This window comes from Schistocerca nitens, chromosome 3 (genome assembly GCF_023898315.1).
Source record: "Schistocerca nitens isolate TAMUIC-IGC-003100 chromosome 3, iqSchNite1.1, whole genome shotgun sequence".
Lineage (NCBI taxonomy): Eukaryota > Metazoa > Arthropoda > Insecta > Orthoptera > Acrididae > Schistocerca > Schistocerca nitens.
The window spans coordinates 556,112,744-556,132,926 of NC_064616.1; the positions used below are offsets into that span (position 1 = coordinate 556,112,744).

A 20,183-nucleotide genomic window follows, 5' to 3' on the forward strand; every position below is an offset into this window, starting at 1 on the left:
GATGGTAAGACTGTGATTATCTGTTACAGAATCTCACATGTTCTTTCATGAAAGTTACGCTGCAGATGTTCCACATTCATAACATTATAATTAAGCTAGTTCCCAAAGCAAAAGTAGTTCACTAAAAAGTCAAACCTCTGCAGAATGAAAAGGAATGTTATATGCTGAATACACATTCTACAGTAATTAAGGAAATTTGCTCTTAAACTAGTTTGTGTTTTATCCAGGATATTGCATTTAATATGTGATAAAACTAGACAACTGCAATTTTTCAGTGCTCTGAATTTTTTCACTGTAACAACAAAGACTATTTTTTTCATCCTGTGTAGAAAAGTTGGCCACTATATTCAGTGCTGCCTTTTTACTTCTGTGTAACTGTGTGATAGGGTCCTCAGTACCTAGCTCCAAATGCCACAAATGGAAGTTTAGCTGCACTGGAATAATTGTGATATCAGGCTGCACCCAGACACGTGAATGAATGACTGAAATGTATTGCAGTTCACACAACATAGAGATACTGTTAGTAATCCATCATATTTTGTATGGTTTTGTGCTGTTATTGACAGTCTTGTGATCTACTGGCTGATGCATTAATCACATGCTTTCTTATTGTTATCAATGTTATCAATTCCCTATTCATATTTAAGTTAGTGCTATGCAAGTAGTAGGCTGAGGATTGTGGCAATGTAGGTGAATAAAGTGCAACATAGTCTTGATGGATAGAAAAAAGGACATTGAAAAGTGCACTATCTACAGGATGAAGTTAATCTAGCATCTTATACAAAAAATGAATTCAATGATCAGCACTTCAATTAGGAAAGAAATAATGGTCAGTCTTCATTAATCATCTTCTGTGATCATATAATGTGATTATGAATTGTATTATCCAATATTAAATCAGTAATAGTTACACAAGTGTTAGAGAAATTTGATATTTAACTGAAAGCTCACAAAAATGTAAAAATGAAAAATTCATGACCTGCTTACATTTTTTCAGATTTCTCTCTCAAAGTTTACTGGACTTTATTACCACCATGAGAATATGCTGACTTTCACAAGAAAAACAAATGAATATCCAACTGCAGAACTGTGGTTTCCATAACATTATTAAATTTTAAAGTTAGTGTAATTTTCCATGACTGCACTTTTAAAAAATTGACATTCACTTACTCAAATGAAAGCTGACCACTTTTCACAGATAATTTACTTTTTCAAAATGTTCAAGTATTATCTTAAACATTTTATCACTTTTCTATGAAAACTACAAAGCATGTGTACCTTCATGCTAAATATCAGCTGAATAAAGAACTATTAGTAATACCTGTAATCCAGTTGTCTGCTCCTCTAGGTACATAATTTGAATATTCAACAACAAAATATAATATAGGACATCCTCCATCTGGCCAAGTGGCAAGACGTAGCCCAACACTTGTAGAATTAATAACCAGAACATCATAAGGAGGTGGTATGTGTGGACGCTCGCCTCGAGTTCTGACAGCCAGTGTTTTACTGGGATCTCCACTACCAACTCTATTGTAAGCTGTTATAAAAACATGATAGAGTGTCCCACAACGAAGATTGGTCAAAGCATGTGTGTTCTGTGATGCATCTAGTTTCATTTCTTCCCATTCACCATGCTCCAGTTTAAAATGTACAATAAAGCCACGTACAGGACTTCCTCCATTGTCACCAAGCTTCCATTGTAAATGCAGGGTATCATGTGAAGCTGTAGGAACTATAAGTAATGGTGCACTTGGTGGAACTGAAAACATTATTACAGATATAATAATTTCATATATCACTGAGATCCACTTACATTACTGTTTACTATAATAAATTGCAGACACATAGAATGTAATAATCTTCTTAGTATGAGTAACAGAAATTCTCTTTCCTATATCTACCACTAGGTTCATTAAATATTAACATCACATATTTTTCCATCATTCCTGCAAGAATTAGGTTTTCTCAAAGTATTATGTTAGTGTGAAGAAAAACTCCAATCATGTAGTTTAAAAATGAATTGTGTGAAAACTGCAGTAGTGAGTAAAGTAAGTGTATTTAAAGGTGGCAGTTCATGGTCAATGAATTAACAAATGACATTATTACTACTAAGAATGAAAAACTGGAACTGCATTTAGAGCAACAATCATATGAAATGATGCAGGTTAGATGCATTAAGTCATTAAAGCGAAAGGAAGTTACACTCAACAGTAGGACGTCAGCTGAATAAATGTTACCAACTTGTGTAAAGGAAGTTACATTTACAAATGAAAGGAAAGCTTTTGACTTTCCTTAAAATGAGACACAGTAGTCAATCCAGATCTTAGGTATACTTTATGATATACATATGTACGAAATGACACTGATGATAACATAAAAGTAAACATTTTGTTCAGTATGGTTTGTAACTAATAGGAAGAGTTCTTTTGGGTTAATTTCATGTGCAATACATATGTATAACATATAGCAATAAAGGTTCAAAATCTCATCATTCACTTCCAAACAGATGAGATACTTAGGAAGAAAAAAGAAAAAAAAAGAAAGAAAAAAAAATTGGCTATACACTGTTATCTTCTGTTATACAATGTATGGAATTTGTAATGAGGGACATGTAATCAATATTTCTGGAATTATAAAAACTTAATTAAGATGATTTGGTTTGGAATTTATTATTCTGGACTTAGTTATCTGTTACCTCTTTGTAATACTGTAACTGACTGCACTGAAAATGTGCTATTTACAGAAAAAGAATCACAAAATGTCAACATAAAGGAACTAGAGATTATATAAGATTTCTACATGGACAAAAGTTGTTACTTGTCACATATATCAGGGGACACATTTTGTTATCTACTAGCTGGCGGTTCTGGGCGCTTCAGTCCGGAACCGCGCGACTGCTACAGTCACAGGTTCAAATCCTGACTCGGGCATGGATGTGTGTGATGTCCTTAGGTTAGTTAGGTTGAAGTAGTTCTAAGTTATAGGGGACTGATGACCTCAAATTTTAAGTCCCATAGTGCTCAGAGCCATTTGAACCATTTATCTACTGGCAAAAAATGACCTGATTTAATCAAAAAACATGTCTCTTAAAAACAATGTTTATAAAAGAAACTTTTATGTTCCAGCAAATTCTTCAGATACAGGTACTATCTTTTGTAGCATTAAAATAATAGTTTCCAAAATGTATACTTCTGTTAAAAATTATGTTTTAATTAGAATATTACTGTGATTGAAATGTGTATGTTTCTAAAATGTTCTGGCATGAACAACTAGGTTATAAATAGATGCAAAGTATGCCAAATGCATGTTTAGTCAGTCACATGTTTTCAGTGTATTAGGAAGTTCAGATGTTATTTAGTAGTCCACTCGCTTAGTCATTCTCTTGTTGAAATGAGCTTTGCAATAATCTTTTTCTGATGTTTATGTTTTTACCACATTGTTTTCTAAGGAGTGTTTCAGAAGAAAATAAATGACAAGAAGTAAAATGCTGAAAAGTATTTCAATCAGTATGATAACAAATTTACACATATAGACAATGAGATGGAGGTGATCTGCAAACTATCTATATGAGTGCCAAATAAAGATAAATACATTAATTTAATGTAGGTAGTTAATCTTCCCAGTTATAAGACTATAGTGCAATACTGATTTGAACTTAAACCAAAAATTTAACCAACTCCATCTTTACAGCTTGCCTGGGAAGGTATATAAAAGTTACAGAAATCCGCAATGAATATGTAATTGAAAACAACTCTAACAATAACAAACATGCAGTAAAAGAATTTACTTCATTTTACATCCTGTAGTAGTGGAGAACAAAAGGGTAACGTGTCATTTCAAATCACTATTTTTGTACATCATGCACCCAATTTTTTATCCTCTTCACATGAATAGTTTTCCATACTTTTCAACATATTTTAGTTAGTAACAATTACAACAAAATGATCAAATATGCATAAAGTACTTGTATTTGCCAATACTGCCCAAAATTTAATTAATTTCAATGATTAACACAGGGAAATAGAAAAAGTTTGATGTGGGAATAGCCTTCAATGTGGTTTTGAAAACCTACAAATCCCAACAAGAAACACAAATTTTTGCTGAAAGCTACTCAAAACTTATGTTCCAGAAATCTGAATTTTTTAACAATATTTAATGATTAATGACATCACTATGTTGACATTCGTGTTGTGATGACTGCACATCAGCTGCTGTTTCTTATAAACAAATCCATGTTTTGAACTAAAAACTTATAAGCAAGAAGAGCTACAAAGGCACGTAGATAACTGAAGCCTATTACAAAAAGATCAACATGAAGTCATTATCAAGGAATGAGATATGCAAAGTGAAAAGTTCTAATTTACCTAATCTATTATATTGTACTGTAAATTAGGTGAATTAGGCTTCATTGACTGTGTCATAGTTTTTAGGAGATTGTATTATCAGCACAGACCAAATTGTGTGTAAGAAACTGGATGTACTGTATTTCTTTATTTGTTGTTAGTACACAATATAGACATAATTTGCCATGGCTGCTTCTGCCTCTTAATGTATTAGTTGTCTAATTCAACATTCCTGACCATAAGAGACTTACAGAACATGATGTGTGAATGAATAAATGAGTAATTGCAGTTATAAACTGGCTCATTAATAGTAAATCAAAATGTAGTTCTCAACACAACACAATTTTTCTGTGATATTGAATTTCTGTCCTGAATCCATAACATTATTCTTTTTACACATGTACTCACAACTGCTGTATATTTCTTGCAGGATATCATTTCCTGCATAAGTTGTTCTTTTATTTTGAAGTAACACTTTATTTCATTATTATCTTCTTAGCCATGGCTTTACCCATGTATGTGAATGTCACACACATATGACTGAATCTCTGCTGTTTCACACCATATGACTCCAGATATGAAGTTAAATTTACTTGTGGTATTCGCACAATCTTTGGTCTCTAAACATATTGAAAAATGAGTCATGTATATTACAAATTTTGTCACATAGTTTCATCCCAAAAAATCAGGAAAAATTTGAATTTATTTCCTACTCTACATGCCCCTTCAATTTCTCTCTTCCCTCTTCCTTCTGTTTCATCACACCCTGCCCCTCTTCCACCTGCCTCCTCACAACCTGTCACTCTTCTATGTGCCTCTTCACACCCCTTCCCATTTCCATCAGCCTCCTCACCCACCACTGGGAGGTTGATGGTTTTTATTCCCAAGTGGTTGTTTTCATACAATAAGTGATAAGTGTGCCAAATTTGCCTGAAATTGATGTAGTTGTCTAGGAGGTGATGTGGAACATACATATGTACATACATTTTTGTAAAATATAGATATGGATTCAGATCATTTCACTCGTATCATCAACAAACAAACTATAATTGAAGGCAGATTACACATATATGTTAACAAAATATGTAGCTCTAGTTTAAAACCTTGAGGTGTAGTCCACATGTCTCCACCACACTTGCTTCCAGTTATGTAAGAGCAAACTTTTGTTCCCTACTGCTTAGATAGGATGAAACCATCTTAATGCCTCAGCTTCAATTCCATGATGTTCAAATTTATTTAGAAACTCATTTGTTAAGTCACAAAAGATGTCCAATGGCTGCAATCTCTTTATCATGATCTTCTATTATCCCACAAATGAATGGAGATATCACATGGTTGATTGATGATATATTCCTAAAACCATTCTACAAAGTGGTCAATAAGTTGAACTGAGAGAAACAAGCAACATGCCTACAGCACATTGTCATTACTAAACTGACAATGACATTGGTCTGTAGTTATCAATACCATATTTTCCCCAGCTTTTATATCTGAAAGACCTGCTTGTATATTTGTGCTGTGTAAGTAATTAAATATATTGCAGGACATGCAAATCATAAATGCTATGCTTGGTACCTCATCCTAACCATATGCAACTGTACACTTCAGAAATGTAATAATTGCCTCAGTTTATTTGCTGTTAGACTCTAGTAAGTGTCTCCTGGTGTTCACTTACAAGGGTCTTCTGTAAATGAGTTATGTAATTGATGTGCGATAAGTTTTAATTCATGTTGCTCATATAATAGGTGAGAAGTGATCATCAAAGATTTTGGATATCACAGAAATGTCTGAGATATTTTAATTCTGGAATTTCAGTGAGTTCAGTATTGCACATTTATAGTGATTCTCTGACACATTCTCCACTATATTCCATACCATTCTGCTATTATTCTAAATATCATTTTGATACTATTCTCAGTTTGTGTCCTCTGCAAAAAGTTCATCCACTTACATTTCGTAATAACATTACACCATATCTTGTAATAAATTGCTGCAGAGGAATCTTAACTGTACTGTAAAGCTTTAATAAACTTTTTATTTTTTTACATTAGATTCTAATGTTTACATCTACATCAGTACTCTGCGAACCAAACCACCATGAAGTGCATATCAGTAGGCACTTCCCATTGTGCCGTAAATTGAAGTTTCTTCCTATTCCATCCACATATGGACTGCAGGAAGAATGATTCTTTAATGGCTCTGTGCATGGTCTAATTAGTCAAATAGCATCTTCAAGGTCTATACAGGGGAGTTTCATCATCTGAGAGTGGTGTATTTCCAAATAGACTAATAACTGCAAAAGTAACATCTCTGCCTAGAATGGGTGACAAATGTGAAACTGCTGATCAGAGGCCAGTATCAGTTTTGTGAGGTTTCAGCAAATTTATGGAAAGGCATGTGAAAGATGTGTGAAATAGATGTTAGTGTCAGTGGTGTTGAGAAACAGCTGAAATTGTTGAAACCGAATAAATCCCCAGGACCCAATCAAATCCCTAGCTGCTTCTATCCCCAATTCACAGATGAGTTAGTTCCTCCATTAACTATAATCCATCATAGATCCCTCAAATTAAAAACTGTGCTCTATAGCTGGAAGAAAGTACAGGTTACATCTGTCTACAAGAAGGGTAGCAGACATAATCCAAAAAACTACCATCCAATATCCTTGACATCCATTTGTTGCAGAATCTTTTAACATATTCTGAGCTCAAACATAATGAGATATCTTGAACAGAATGACCTCCTCAGTGTCAACCAGCATGATTTACAAAAACATCAATAACGTAAAACCCAACATGCACTTTTCTCACATGACATACTGCAAGCTTTGGATCAAGGCAACATGGTAAATTTAGTATTTCTTGATTTCCAGAAAGCATTTGACTCAGCACCACATCCACACTTATTGTCAAAAGTATGATCATATGGGGGATGAAGTTAAATTCGTGACTGAACTGTGTACTTTTTGGTAGGAAGGACACTGCATGTTATCTTCGATGGGGAGTCATTGGCAGATGTAGAACTAACTTTGGGTGTGCCCCAGGGAAGTTTGTTGGGACCCCTGCTGTTCATGTTGTATATTATGACCTTGCAGAAAATATTAATAGTACAATCAGGCTTTTTGCAGATGATGCAGTTATTATAACAAAGTACTATCTGAGAGAAGCTGCATAAGTATTCAGTTAGGTCTTGATAAGATTTCAGCATGGCGCAGAGATTGGCAACTTGCTCCAAATGTTCTGGAATGTAAAACTGTGCATTTCGCAAAATGAAAGGATGTAGTATCCTATAACTATAATATCAATGAGTCACTGTTGGAACTGGCCAACTCATAGAAATACCTGGGTGTACTTAGTATGGATATGAAACAGAATGATCACATAGATTCAGTTGTGGGTAAAGCAGGTGGTAGACTTTGGTTTATTGGCAGAATACTAGGTAAATGCAATCAGTCTACAAAGGTGATTACTTGAAAATCACTTGTGCAACTCATCTTAGAATATTGCTGAAGTGTGTGGGACCCATATCAAATAGGACTGGCAGGAAGTATGGAACATATACAGAGATGGGCAGTATGAATGGTCATATGTCACATGAGAGAGTCACCAAGATATTGAAAGAGCTGCACTGGCAGACTCTTAATGATACATGGAAACTATCCCAAGAAAGTCTAATAAAAATGTTTAAAGAACCTGCTTTAAATGATGACTCTAGAAATATACTACAACCCCCTACATATCCCTCCCCTAGGCATCATAAGGATAAGATTGGATTAATTACAGCACATACAGAGGCATTCAAACAATCATTTTTCCTGAGCTCCATATGTGAATGGAATGGGAAAAAAGCCCTAATAACCAGTACAGTGGGATGTACCCTCTGTCATGCACTTCAAAGTTGTTCACAGAGTATGTTTGCAGTAGAAATAGATGCAGATGTAGATATACTGTAGATTAAAAGCAGAATATATGTACTATTGTAATCTGGAGCCCATAGGAATGTGAAAACAACTTATTATAATTTCTAGAAGTTAGGTACACATGGAAAAAATGCATGTGAAACTGCTAAATAAAAGCTTGAGTAAACTGTTGTTAAATCATAAAAATACTTAGAGACTGTTGCATTATTTAAGGAGAATCATGTGATTAGTATACAAATAACCATGGATTGGCAATATTTGGCTTGCTTTTCTGGATACAAGGTCAACACCCAACATAGCAGTGCAATTTACATGCCTAACAGCTCCACTGACAGTGAATATACTGGAAGAATGTATTAGCTGATAAAAGAGATTATTCAAACTGTTAAAGAAGATGAAAATTTAACTGTGATTGGAGACTGGAATTTGGTAGTAGGAAAAATAGAGAAAGAGAAATAGTATAAGAACATGGACTGGGGGAGAGGAATGAAGGATATAGCCACCTGATAGAATTTTGCACAGAGCATAATTTAATCATTGCTGGCACTTGGTGCAAAAACTAAAAAAGCAGGTAGTGCCTGTGAAAGAGACCTTGAGAATCCCAGAAGATTTCAGACACATTATGTCATAATGGCAAGAAATTTTAAGCTGCAAAACATTTCCATCGGTAGATGTGGACTCTGGCCATAATTTATTGATTACAAAATACAGATTTTGAAAAGGTAGAAAATTAAGATAATGAGATTTGGATAAACTTGTGGGTTTTCTACTGACACTGGCAAGTGTCTGGATAGAAATAACCAACTGTTTTGATTACACGCTCTTCACTTACGCACAACAACCAGAAAATAACAGACGTCAACTGAATACAAACATAGTCCACAACAAGATCCAAAGCTCACTAAATCCCATGATAGAGCACTCCACATTCGATCATTACTGGTGTTCTATCATTACTGGTGATCTATGATTGCCACAGAGCCTCCCTTGCCCCGGGAGTGCAGAGTGCTGGGGAGAGTAAGTGGGGGTTGTTGAATGCAGGGGTGTTGAGGGCCACTCAACAGGTGTTGCCTGATTGTGCAAGGAACCAAGACACCCATGTTGTGGCTGGTTTGAATGGAAGGAATGGGTGGACCATTTCTCATGGGGTCAGGGAGGTCCATGCAGGGTGGACTAGAGAGGACATAGTCCACCATCCAGTAAGGAGGAGAGACTGGTCACCATGCAATTGTGAACTGTACCAGCATGGGAGGTGACAGTGTTGGAAGAGCATCGAAGAGGGGGACACACATCTTGAGCATCCCATTGATGCCAAGTGTCACTGTTATTCCAGCTGCATCCTTCCCATCTGGAACAGGGAATGTCCATTGGGTGGTTATATGTGAAGTGGGCATGGCCTTGGGGAAGTGCCCCACACATGAAGGACGAAGAGTGATCCATCTTGGAGCAGTAAGGAAAGCTTGTTGTGCAGGCACCCAGAAGTGTTGATGGAAAAGCAGATCTCATCAATGGTAGTGACAGGTTGTAGTCTAAAAGAAGTTGAAGAAAAATATTGTAGTTTGGGAGAAGCACAAGAACACAATGGGGGACAGCAGATGAGAGCACTTGCAATGATGGAATGTCACATGCAATGTGTTTTTGAAACTGAGGCAGTGGATCATCACACGTAGAGTCAGCGTGAGGCAAGGGAGGGGTCCATCATGTGCAACCCTTAAGTTACTGATGGACAGACGCTCAACACATGCAAGATCAGGTAGATGCACAGGCTGAGGGGTGGTATTTACTGGTTCACAGTCATTGCACAATGGTGAGGAACTTGACTCGGTGCACAATGGTGAGGAACTTGGCTTGACGAGAGGTTGTGGTGGGACGGACTCCTCGATTGTCCCAACTGGTTTACCCCTCTGAAGTGAAACTGTCTGACACCAGCTGTTGATGAGGATGTCCATAATATTAGCCATGCATGCCAATACCCGATGCAGACCAGATTAAAGCAGCTGTAGTGCTGGTTTGACAGTATCACCCTATAACATAATGAACGTCCATGGCCAAGTGCAAGAAAACTGGGGGGGGGGATATCCAGTCATGTGGGAAGTATATATATGGATGGCCATTTTCCAAAGCTACTGCTGATACAAAAGAACAGCACCATGATTTGGTTTACCTTGGTGGACAACTTGTTTGACATACATGGAAACTTAGATGACAGCACTCTTTTTGTTTGTTTGGTGAACCATTTACATGACCACCCCAATCTTATTAGTGACTTGCTGCTAAACCCCCTGAGTGTAATAAATATGCTTCTGCTCAAGTACTACTCATTGACATCTTTAATGTACTCCAGATCAGAAGTTTGCATGTTCAAATCATGTTGGGGTCTTTCGTGTTCAAATCACGTTGGTGTCATCAATGTGGGTTTTCTATCAACACTGATTAGCTTCTGGGTAGAAATAACCAACAGTTATGATGACACACTATTTATTTGCACATAACAACCAGAAAATAGCACAAGAGAGGGGAATACAAACATTGTCCACAACAAGATGCAAAGCTCACTAAATCCCAAGATGGAGCACTCCTCATTCTATTGTCAATAGCAATCTATGGTCACCACAAACTAAAAGAACCAGAAGATGTTGAAAATTTCAAAGGAAGCAATAGGCAACTAAAACAGGGAAATGAATACAACAGCAGATGGATGGATAGCACTGAGGGATGACACAGTAAACACAACACAAGATCAATAGGTATAAAGACATGAGCCAGTAAAAATTGTTGGATAACACAAAATGTATTGAATTTAGTTGATAAAATGTTAAAAAATAAAAATTTCAGCAAATGAAGAAGGTAAAAAGAAATATGTGTGTCTAAAAAAATGAAACTGACAGGGCACAAGGTGGCAAAGCAGTAATGGTTAGAAGACAAATCCAAAGTTTTAGAAGCAGGTGTTAGTATGGGAAACATAGATGCCACCTGTAGGAAAATTAAAAAGACCTTTGGAGTAAAGATAAGCACAAGTATGAATATTAAAATCTCAGATGATAAGTAGACCAGTACGAAGCAAAGAAGGGAAGGCTAAAAAAAGGTGGAAGAAATATGTAGAAAAGCTGTACAAGGGAGACAAACTTGAAGACAATGTTTTGAAAGGGGAAGAGGAAGTAAATGAAAGACAGCTGGAATATATGATTCTGTGAGAAAAAATTGATAGAGAATTGAAAGACCTAATATGAAACAAATCACCTCGAGTAGAAGCCATTCCCTCAGAATTATTGAGATCTTTGGGAAAATATACCATGACAAAACTATTGTTCTTGTTGTGCAAGATTTATGAAACAGGCAAAATATCCACAGATTTCAAATAGACTGTAATAATTTCCAGTTCCAAAGAAACAGATACTGAGAGGTATAAATATCACTAAACCATCTATTTAATACATCATGGCTACAAAGCACTGACACAAATTATTCACAGAAGAATGAAAATACTTGTAGAAGAATACGTAAGAGTAGATCAGCTTTTGATCCACAGAACATTAGGAAGAAGTGAGGCTATATTGATCATATGACTTATCTTAGAAGATAGCATAAAGAAAGGCAAACCTACATTTATAGCACTTGTGGATGCAGGAAAAGATTGACAGTGAAATACATACCTGAATGTAACAGAGATAAAATGCAAGGAGTGAAAGGTTATCAACAAATTTTAGAGAAACTAGACCAGAGTTATTACAGTTAACTACATGAAAGGGATGCAGTTGCTGAGAAGGGAATGAGACAAGGTTGTAGCCTATCCCAATGTTATTCATTCTGTGCATTAAGCAAACAGTAAAGGAAAGAAATCAGAAATGGAATTCAAGTTCAAGGAGAAAATAAATTTATGGCACAACTTGACTAAAAGAAGTGTTTTGTTGATAGACACATAATGAGGCATCAAGGGATTGTCAGTTCAGTAATTGAAAATAGTCTGATGGGTAACATTAGAAGAGAGAGACCAAGGCTTGAGTACAAAAAGCAGGATCAAATGAATTGAGGTTACAGTAGTTATGGAGAGAATGAAGAGACTTGTACAGAATAGACTAGCATGGAGAGCTACATCAAAACAGTCTTTGGACTGAACCACAGCCGGCTGTTGTGGCCAAGCGGTTCTATGCACTTCAGTCTGGAACCGCGCTGCTGCTACGGTTGCAGGTTAGAATCCTGCCTCGGGTATGGATGTGTGTGATGTCCTTAGGTTAGTTAGGTTTAAGTAGTTCTAAGTCTAGGGGACTGATGATCTTAGGTGTTAAGTCCCATAGTGCTCAGAGCCATTTGAACCATTTGCACTGAACCACAATAACAACAACACACTGGAGAAATACCAGTTTAGTGAAAAAAAAGAAAAATCAGACTGATGGAGTCACTGACCATTTATTGGGAAAATAAGTATGTTATGTGAATAGTCTGCAGTTGAGAAATCCTAATATATATATGGGTAGTGCTTGATTTGTGACAGTATGCACTGAGATACTGTATTGGTATCTCTGATGGAAAAAAGTCTGAGCTGCAGATTTTGAGATGTGATGCAATAGAACCTTTCCTGCAGTTGAAGCGATGTAAAACAAATGCTGTATTCACACTTTTAAAGTGCTCAGAGACGCATTAAGATAACATTTTAACAAGTCTAAATTTCAAAAACACTCCTTGGAATGTCACAGTAGCAGAACCTCTTATTTTACAAATCAAGCAATATGTAAGAGAATCTACAACTGTGTTGAATAAATACAAGGTGCATTCAAGTTCTAAGGCCTCCAATTTTTTTTCTAATTAACTGCTCACCCGAAATCAATGAAACTGGCGTTACTTCTCGACGTAATCACCCTGCAGACGTACACATTTTTCACAACGCTGATGCCATGATTCCATGGCAGCAGTGAAGGCTTCTTTAGGAGTCTGTTTTGACCACTGGAAAATCGCTGAGGCAACAGCAGCACGGCTGGTGAATGTGCGGCCACGGAGAGTGTCTTTCATTGTTGGAAAAAGCCAAAAGTCACTAGCAGCCAGGTCAGGTGGGTAGGGAGCATGAGGAATCACTTCAAAGTTATTATCACGAAGAAACTGTTGTGTAACATTAGCTCGATGTGCGGGTGCGTTATCTTGGTGAAACAGCACACGCGCAGCCCTTCCCGGACGTTTTTGTTGCAGTGCAGGAAGGAATTTGATCTTCAAAACATTTTCGTAGGATGCACCTGTTACCGTAGTGCCCTTTGGAATGCAATGGGTAAGGATTACGCCCTCGCTGTCCCAGAACATGGACACCATCATTTTTTCAGCACTGGCGGTCACCCGAAATTTTTTTGGTGGTGGTGAATCTGTGTGCTTCCATTGAGCTGACTGGCGCTTTGTTTCTGGATTGAAAAATGGCATCCACGTCTCATCGATTGTCACAACCGATGAAAAGAAAGTTCAATTCATGCTGTCATTGCGTGTCAACATTGCTTGGCAACATGCCACACGGGCAGCCATGTGGTCGTCTGTCAGCATTCGTGACACCCACCTGGATGACACTTTCCGCATTTTCAGGTCGTCATGCAGGATTGTGTGCACAGAACCCACAGAAATGCCAACTCTGGAGGCGATCTGTTCAACAGTCATTCGGCGATCCCCCAAAACTATTCTCTCCACTTTCTCGATCATGTCGTCAGACCAGCTTGTGCGAGCCCAAGGTTGTTTCGGTTTGTTGTCACACGATGTTCTGCCTTCATTAAACTGTTGCACCCACGAACGCACTTTCGACACATCCATAACTCTATCACCACATGTCTTCTTCAACTGTCGATGAATTTCAATTGGTTTCACACCACGCAAATTCAGAAAATGAATGATTGCACTTCTGTTCAAGTAAGGAAAACGTTGCCATTTTAAGTATTTAAAACAGTTCTCATTCTCGCCGCTGGTGGTAAAATTCCATCTGCCGTACGGTGCTGCCATCTCTTTCCAGTCCGGAGAAAAAAAGTCGGAGGCCTTAGAACTTGAATACACCTCATAGATAATTTGATTTTGATACAGATCTATCAAAGCATCAGAGTCTTTCACCAGACCTATCTACAAAACTTTAATTCTCACACATAAATGATCTGTCAGTTATTTTCACTCACCTTAACATTTTTTCATCTGTGGACCAATAGGCTTCAGAATCTGTGAGAACTGGCAAATAGTGTGAAAGACTATATTTAACTTTGGTAATAAGTTCAAATTTTGTGTCTGAGTTGAAACTGAACACGGAACCCTGCTCACGAAAGTTATGAATCTGTGTGCAAGCATTCTTCTGGTAGACATTTAACTTGACACAAACGTTTAATGCAGTAAATATTTGAGTAAAGAATAGAAAAATTTCAACTCATTCACAATTTATTTCATTTACTATCATAAAAGACCCTCTATGAATTACTGTACTCTCTCACAGAATGTTTACCATGCCTATCATCCAGTGATATTGAAAGATTTATTTCACTGTCTTCTCTCTTAGCGAGAATTCAGATTTTCTGTTTACGAATGTATCAATAATGCAGTAATATGGCATGTGAATGATACTGAAATCATCTGCTTCAGGGTAAAATTTTTAGATTTGTAAGAACAGAAGGGCTAGATTTTAAAGTCTCTTCTACATTCAATGTGCTGCAAAGTGTAATCTCAAAAATAGCAGCAAGCTGTCGCAGTTATATCTTCACCCGTTGCTATGGTCTTGTTCACATTTTGAGTTATTTGCCTTCAATTATGGATGTTTCATTTCAGCAATCGAGGTTCTCCCTTTAGGTTTGTCTCAAGTCTTAACATATTTTATTTTGATAGATAAAAAATCTACTCATGATATTTTATTTGGATAGATAAAAAAATCTACTCATGATGTGGAGGCAGGAGAACACACATATAAAGTTATTAAAGTTTGCAATTCTTCGTAGCCAGTGGCTCCTTCTTCTGGCAGAAGGGCTGAAGGGCTGAAGGGGAAGAAAAAGGGGTGAAGAAAAAGGATTGGTGGGTTTAAGAAAAGGGGTAGAGTTTGTAAAAGTTGCTCAGGACACCAGGATAGGGGAGACTTACCAGATGGGATGAGAAGGAAACACTGATTGTTGTGGACTGCAACAGACGCAATCTGAAAACCTGAGAGCTTAAATGTGTAAAATGCAAGGCAGAAATAACTTCCAAAATATCATCCATGAGTTAATAAGAGTGGCAAGATAAAGTGCATTGTATGTGACAAAGGAGGGAGGGGGAAGGCAAAAAGTTGACAGTTCATAAAATGAAAGATACAGAAAACTAAAATGGAGTTAAGAAAGGAATAGTTAATGTGAATAAATGCAGAGACCAAAAAAATTAATGTAAATTAAAGCCAGGAGGGTGGCACTGGCATGAATAATTCTAAGTTATCAGTTAGGATAAATGGGCACAAGCAGAGGTTATATACTGGCAACACACAATATCCTGTAGCAGAACATGCTCTACAACACTACAGTCATGACTTCTCCCAGACACCAGTTTCCCAGAAGCCTGCAGATGGGAACTAGCATTACAATGTGTACTTGATTCTCAACTCTCTCCAGGCCTTAATTTACTTTAATTTCTTCAGCCTCAGCCTTTCTTCACAATAACTATTCCTTTCTTCACTCTACTTCAGTTTTCTACATCTTTCACTTCTGACACTGATGTACTTAGCTTTCTGCACTTATTAACTCATGCTTGACATTTTGAAAGTAATCTCTGTCATGTGTATTACCCTACCTTCCACCTTTAAGCTCTGAGGTCTTAAAATCTAGTCCTGTGCATCCCCAACAACCAGTCATTCCTTCTCAAATTGTCTGGTAAGTTGCCTCTGATGTGGGGCTCTGGGTGACTTTTCAAAGTTCTACACCTTTCCTAAATCACACCGGTTCCTTTCCTTCATCCCTCTTCCATCACCTTCAACCCTTCTGCCAGAAGAAGATGCCATGGGCTCTGAAAGCTGGCAAACTTAATTACCATTATATGTGTGTTCTCCTGACAACACTTAGGGAGTAGATTTTTTTATCAATCCTATTGCATTATATTTTCAAAAATTGATTATTTTTGGTAAAATATTTTGTTTCTTATTCTCATCCTTCTTAGTTGATTGATGCTTTCCATTCACTTCTTTAAAAGATAGATCTGAGTGAATATTCTTTGGGAGATTATATTTAAGCATTCTGTAGAAATCTTGGGCCTTAATTTTCTGAGAATTACATCAATTTGATGGAGCTGACTTTATCATAAACATGTGCAATGTTCATTATCACTTCTGCAGCTGTTGTCAAACTCCATTAAATTAAAAAAAAAAAACTTGCTATTTTGTCAACAGTTTCACAGTACATATGTTCATTATCAATATTTATGTTTTCTCAAAAATAGTGTACAATATGAATTACCTGAACAAGGATATTAAAAGCACAACATTAGTGTCGAAAGAAGTCACACAAAGATGTACACATGAATTCATTGACCTTTCAAGACATATTAGTTGTCTTACGACTAATATGGAGGAGTTAAAGACTGAAATAATGAACTTCCTGTTTAGCAAACTTCTTCCACAATAATGAAGAGTATCTTCATGAAAACTATTAAAATTATGTTTAATCTTATGGTATTTTACGATTAATGTTAACCATCAACAATAATGTTAAGTGATTTAATTGTACTGCACTTAATTAAAATGTACATTCTTGACTTCTTTTGTCATCAAATGGGCCTCTCTCTATGAGATGTACAGAATATAACTGATGAAATGAAATGTCATTTTAGAATCATAACTTCATTATGTTTGAACAACATATGCAAGGAAAGAATAAAGTCTACATAGACTGCTGTACAGAGATATAGGCAAACATGCAACTGCTTTACACATTTCAGAGTAAGATTCAGTCATTGATAGTAAATATATTTTTATTTTGCTTTACCAGCTTTGACAAATTAAGTTGAATTTTTCACAAGCTCAGTACTGGTTTACAGATTATTGTAACCACATACAATATGAACATTTTTGGACATACTACAGCACTATGCTTCTATGAAGAAGATATTGACATCTGCTAAACCAATACTAAGCAACTGAAGATGACAAATTAAGTTGCTGAAACCAGCAAAGTGAAATGAAAGTACATTTGGAACTGATTATTGAATTTTATTCTAACATATAAACTACAGTTACTGGAAATGAATAAAATAATACTATATATACAGGGTGAAGATAAATGCTGCACTTGGAGGGCAGTACGCAATTCCTCATTCCAATTTAAGACAAAAGGTTATGTATCAAAATCGGATTGGGTGCATTTTGAAAACACATGAATGTAAACAAGGAGCTGGCAACACTGTCACATCATGCAGTACATCAGAATGTACAGAGGAATGTGTAACATTCCATACTTTGGTACCAGCTGTCGTAGCTTACTGAGTAGACTTCTGGGACCTCAAACTCACATCCACCAAGGAACTATGGTTCAAATCCTCGTCAGGTTCCTTTTCCATTTTTTAGCCATCTGTTCCCTAGTTCCTGTCATGTACAAGTAGGACATAATTTTGTTACATAACAATAGCCTATCAAATCATAATGGAACCTATGGCACTGCGTGCATGTGTCTACTAACCATGCAGTGCACAACCATAACTGATCCTGTCAAGTTCATGTAGGGCAGCTTTCTGGTGGAGTACACAAATGATGAATATTTCAGTATGCTTTTGTTGTTGGTTGCACCTGATAACCAGTCTGCTGCAGCTCGAGTGTATGCTGCACGGTACTCTCAAAGGTGCCATCCTAATAAGAATGCTTTTTGTCATCTGAAGTCATGCCTCCAGGAGAATGGTAATTTTCATCCACAAGTAATGAACAAAGGTCATCCAAGGACTAGATACACTCCACAAATAGAGGACATATTTCCTAAAACCATCCACCAATCACCTTGGCAAAGTACCTGTGTTAATGCAAGGCAGTTCCAGATATCTCAAAGACTGGTTGTTGAAGTGTTGCATGATGAATAACTGCATCCATATCATTACATATTAACTCAACACCAGGAACCAGAAGACGACATTCAATGACTACAGGTTTGTGAATGGAAGATGATGAACATTTTATAAATGACATGATATTGACTGATTAGTCTAACTTCACAACATCCATTATTGGTCAGGGCAGAACCCAAATGTCACTCTCATGAATGTGGCTTGCAGGCACTCTTTGGTACAAACCTGTGGGCTGGAATTGCAGGAGGAGAGCTTTTGAGTCTTTGTCTGTTGGTGGACAAGTTGAATGCACCCCTGTATCATACATTTCTTTGCAGTGCTTTGCTTAATGCATTAGAAAATTTCCACTTGGTGTTTGACAACATCTATAATTTCAGCATGATGGTGCACTGCCTCATTTTGGAATTAATGTATGTAACTAGTTAAATGAAGTGTTTCTAGGGAAATGGATTGGTTGCACAAATCCAATGTTCTGTCCTCAGTGTTTCCTGGTGCTTAACCATTAGAATTTTATTTGTGGGATCAGTTAAATGAACAAGTTTATAGTACTAAACTTATGGATGTACATGACCTAATAGCTCACTAGCATACCACTTCGCCAATGGTGGATTCAGGTGTGTTGCGTAGGACCAGCAAAGTATGAGCCAGTGAGTGGTGATGCTTTGGCAAATGTAAGGTGGATACTTTGAACATCTTCTTGTCTGTGCTCATACTGGCTCTGTGAAGGTAAGCCTGGATGTCAAATGTACAAAATGGAATTGTGTGTAGTATAATAAGGTGCAATACGGCCTAGACTGCCTGCTGTGTTTTGTGAACATCACTGGATGCAGATGATGTTTCTGCATCCACTATTACTTTATATTGGCTTTATTTGTGCCACGGATGAAGCAAAGTGGTCGTTTACATGTGTAAGAAGTTCATGTTATTTCTTACTGTTTAAATAAAAGCAAGAGTAACAGAAAGTAATACACAAGCTACCACATTGTGGAGGCGTAAATTCTACCCAATTTGATGCTTTAACTAAAGAAAAAGGTTGGAACAAATGAGACTTGAACATTGATGAGTCTGCACATCCATTCCCTACTGCATAGCTTCTGTGGCTTTTTTCAGCTTGTATATGAGCTGAAATTGGTTCATGATAGGCAAACTATTCTAAAGCATGAGGTAAGAAGTAACATACAGCAACACTTACAACTTTCATTAAAATTCACAACATGCATGTTAATTTTGAGATTCAAAATGAAAGCCATCAGAGACAAAATGTAAAACCCAATGTAACATTTTCTTCTTCAGTTTATTGAATTTGTAACTAAAATGGCAAGATAATTAAGTATACAAGCACTGAGAACTTTCTAACACATATGACGTCAACATGAAGTGAAGTTAGCATGACAGATATCTCTTATCTTAGAATTCATGAAATATTTCTATCCTACACATTTCTTTATTTTTTAATGATGAACTCTCTTATTTGTATGGAATGGTAAGCAGATGACAGCTACAGCACAAGGATAGTGTACATACCTTGAACTAAAAGTTGATAAACAATGGTATCTTCTCCATACTCATTAGAGACATGACATGTGTAGTCACCCTGATCAGTTCTTTGTACTTTTGACAGGAGAAGAGAACCATCAGGAGCAAAATTGATTCTTGGGTGCTGGTTTAATGGTACATCTCCAGCTTCTAGCCATCGCCGTTTAGGTTCAGGGATGCCTACAGCTTGGCACGGTAAACGTACATCGCTCTTCCACGTCACCATCCTTGGTCCCCCGAATGAAATAATTCCTGCCCTAACTGCAACTAACATCACACACTGAGTTAGTATCTTAAAAAAAACCTGAAAAATTTAAACCATAAATGTAATATAAATGGAATATTTTCTGTTATTCTAAACAATTTTTTTTACTACT

The 20,183-nt window shown here is 36.7% G+C and overlaps 1 protein-coding gene across 1 annotated transcript in view; it reads right to left on the reverse strand.

The window, feature by feature from the left end:
* Nucleotides 1–20,183, reverse strand: part of LOC126249332 (Down syndrome cell adhesion molecule-like protein Dscam2) — a 562,422-nt gene that overhangs the window by 52,600 nt on the left and 489,639 nt on the right. Inside the window, exons 20-21 of the mRNA XM_049950988.1 lie at nt 19,795–20,073; nt 1,322–1,762 (exon numbers count right to left, since the gene is read on the reverse strand). Of these exons, the coding sequence (XP_049806945.1) occupies nt 1,322–1,762; nt 19,795–20,073 (720 nt within the window). The remainder of the gene's footprint in view (nt 1–1,321; nt 1,763–19,794; nt 20,074–20,183) is intronic.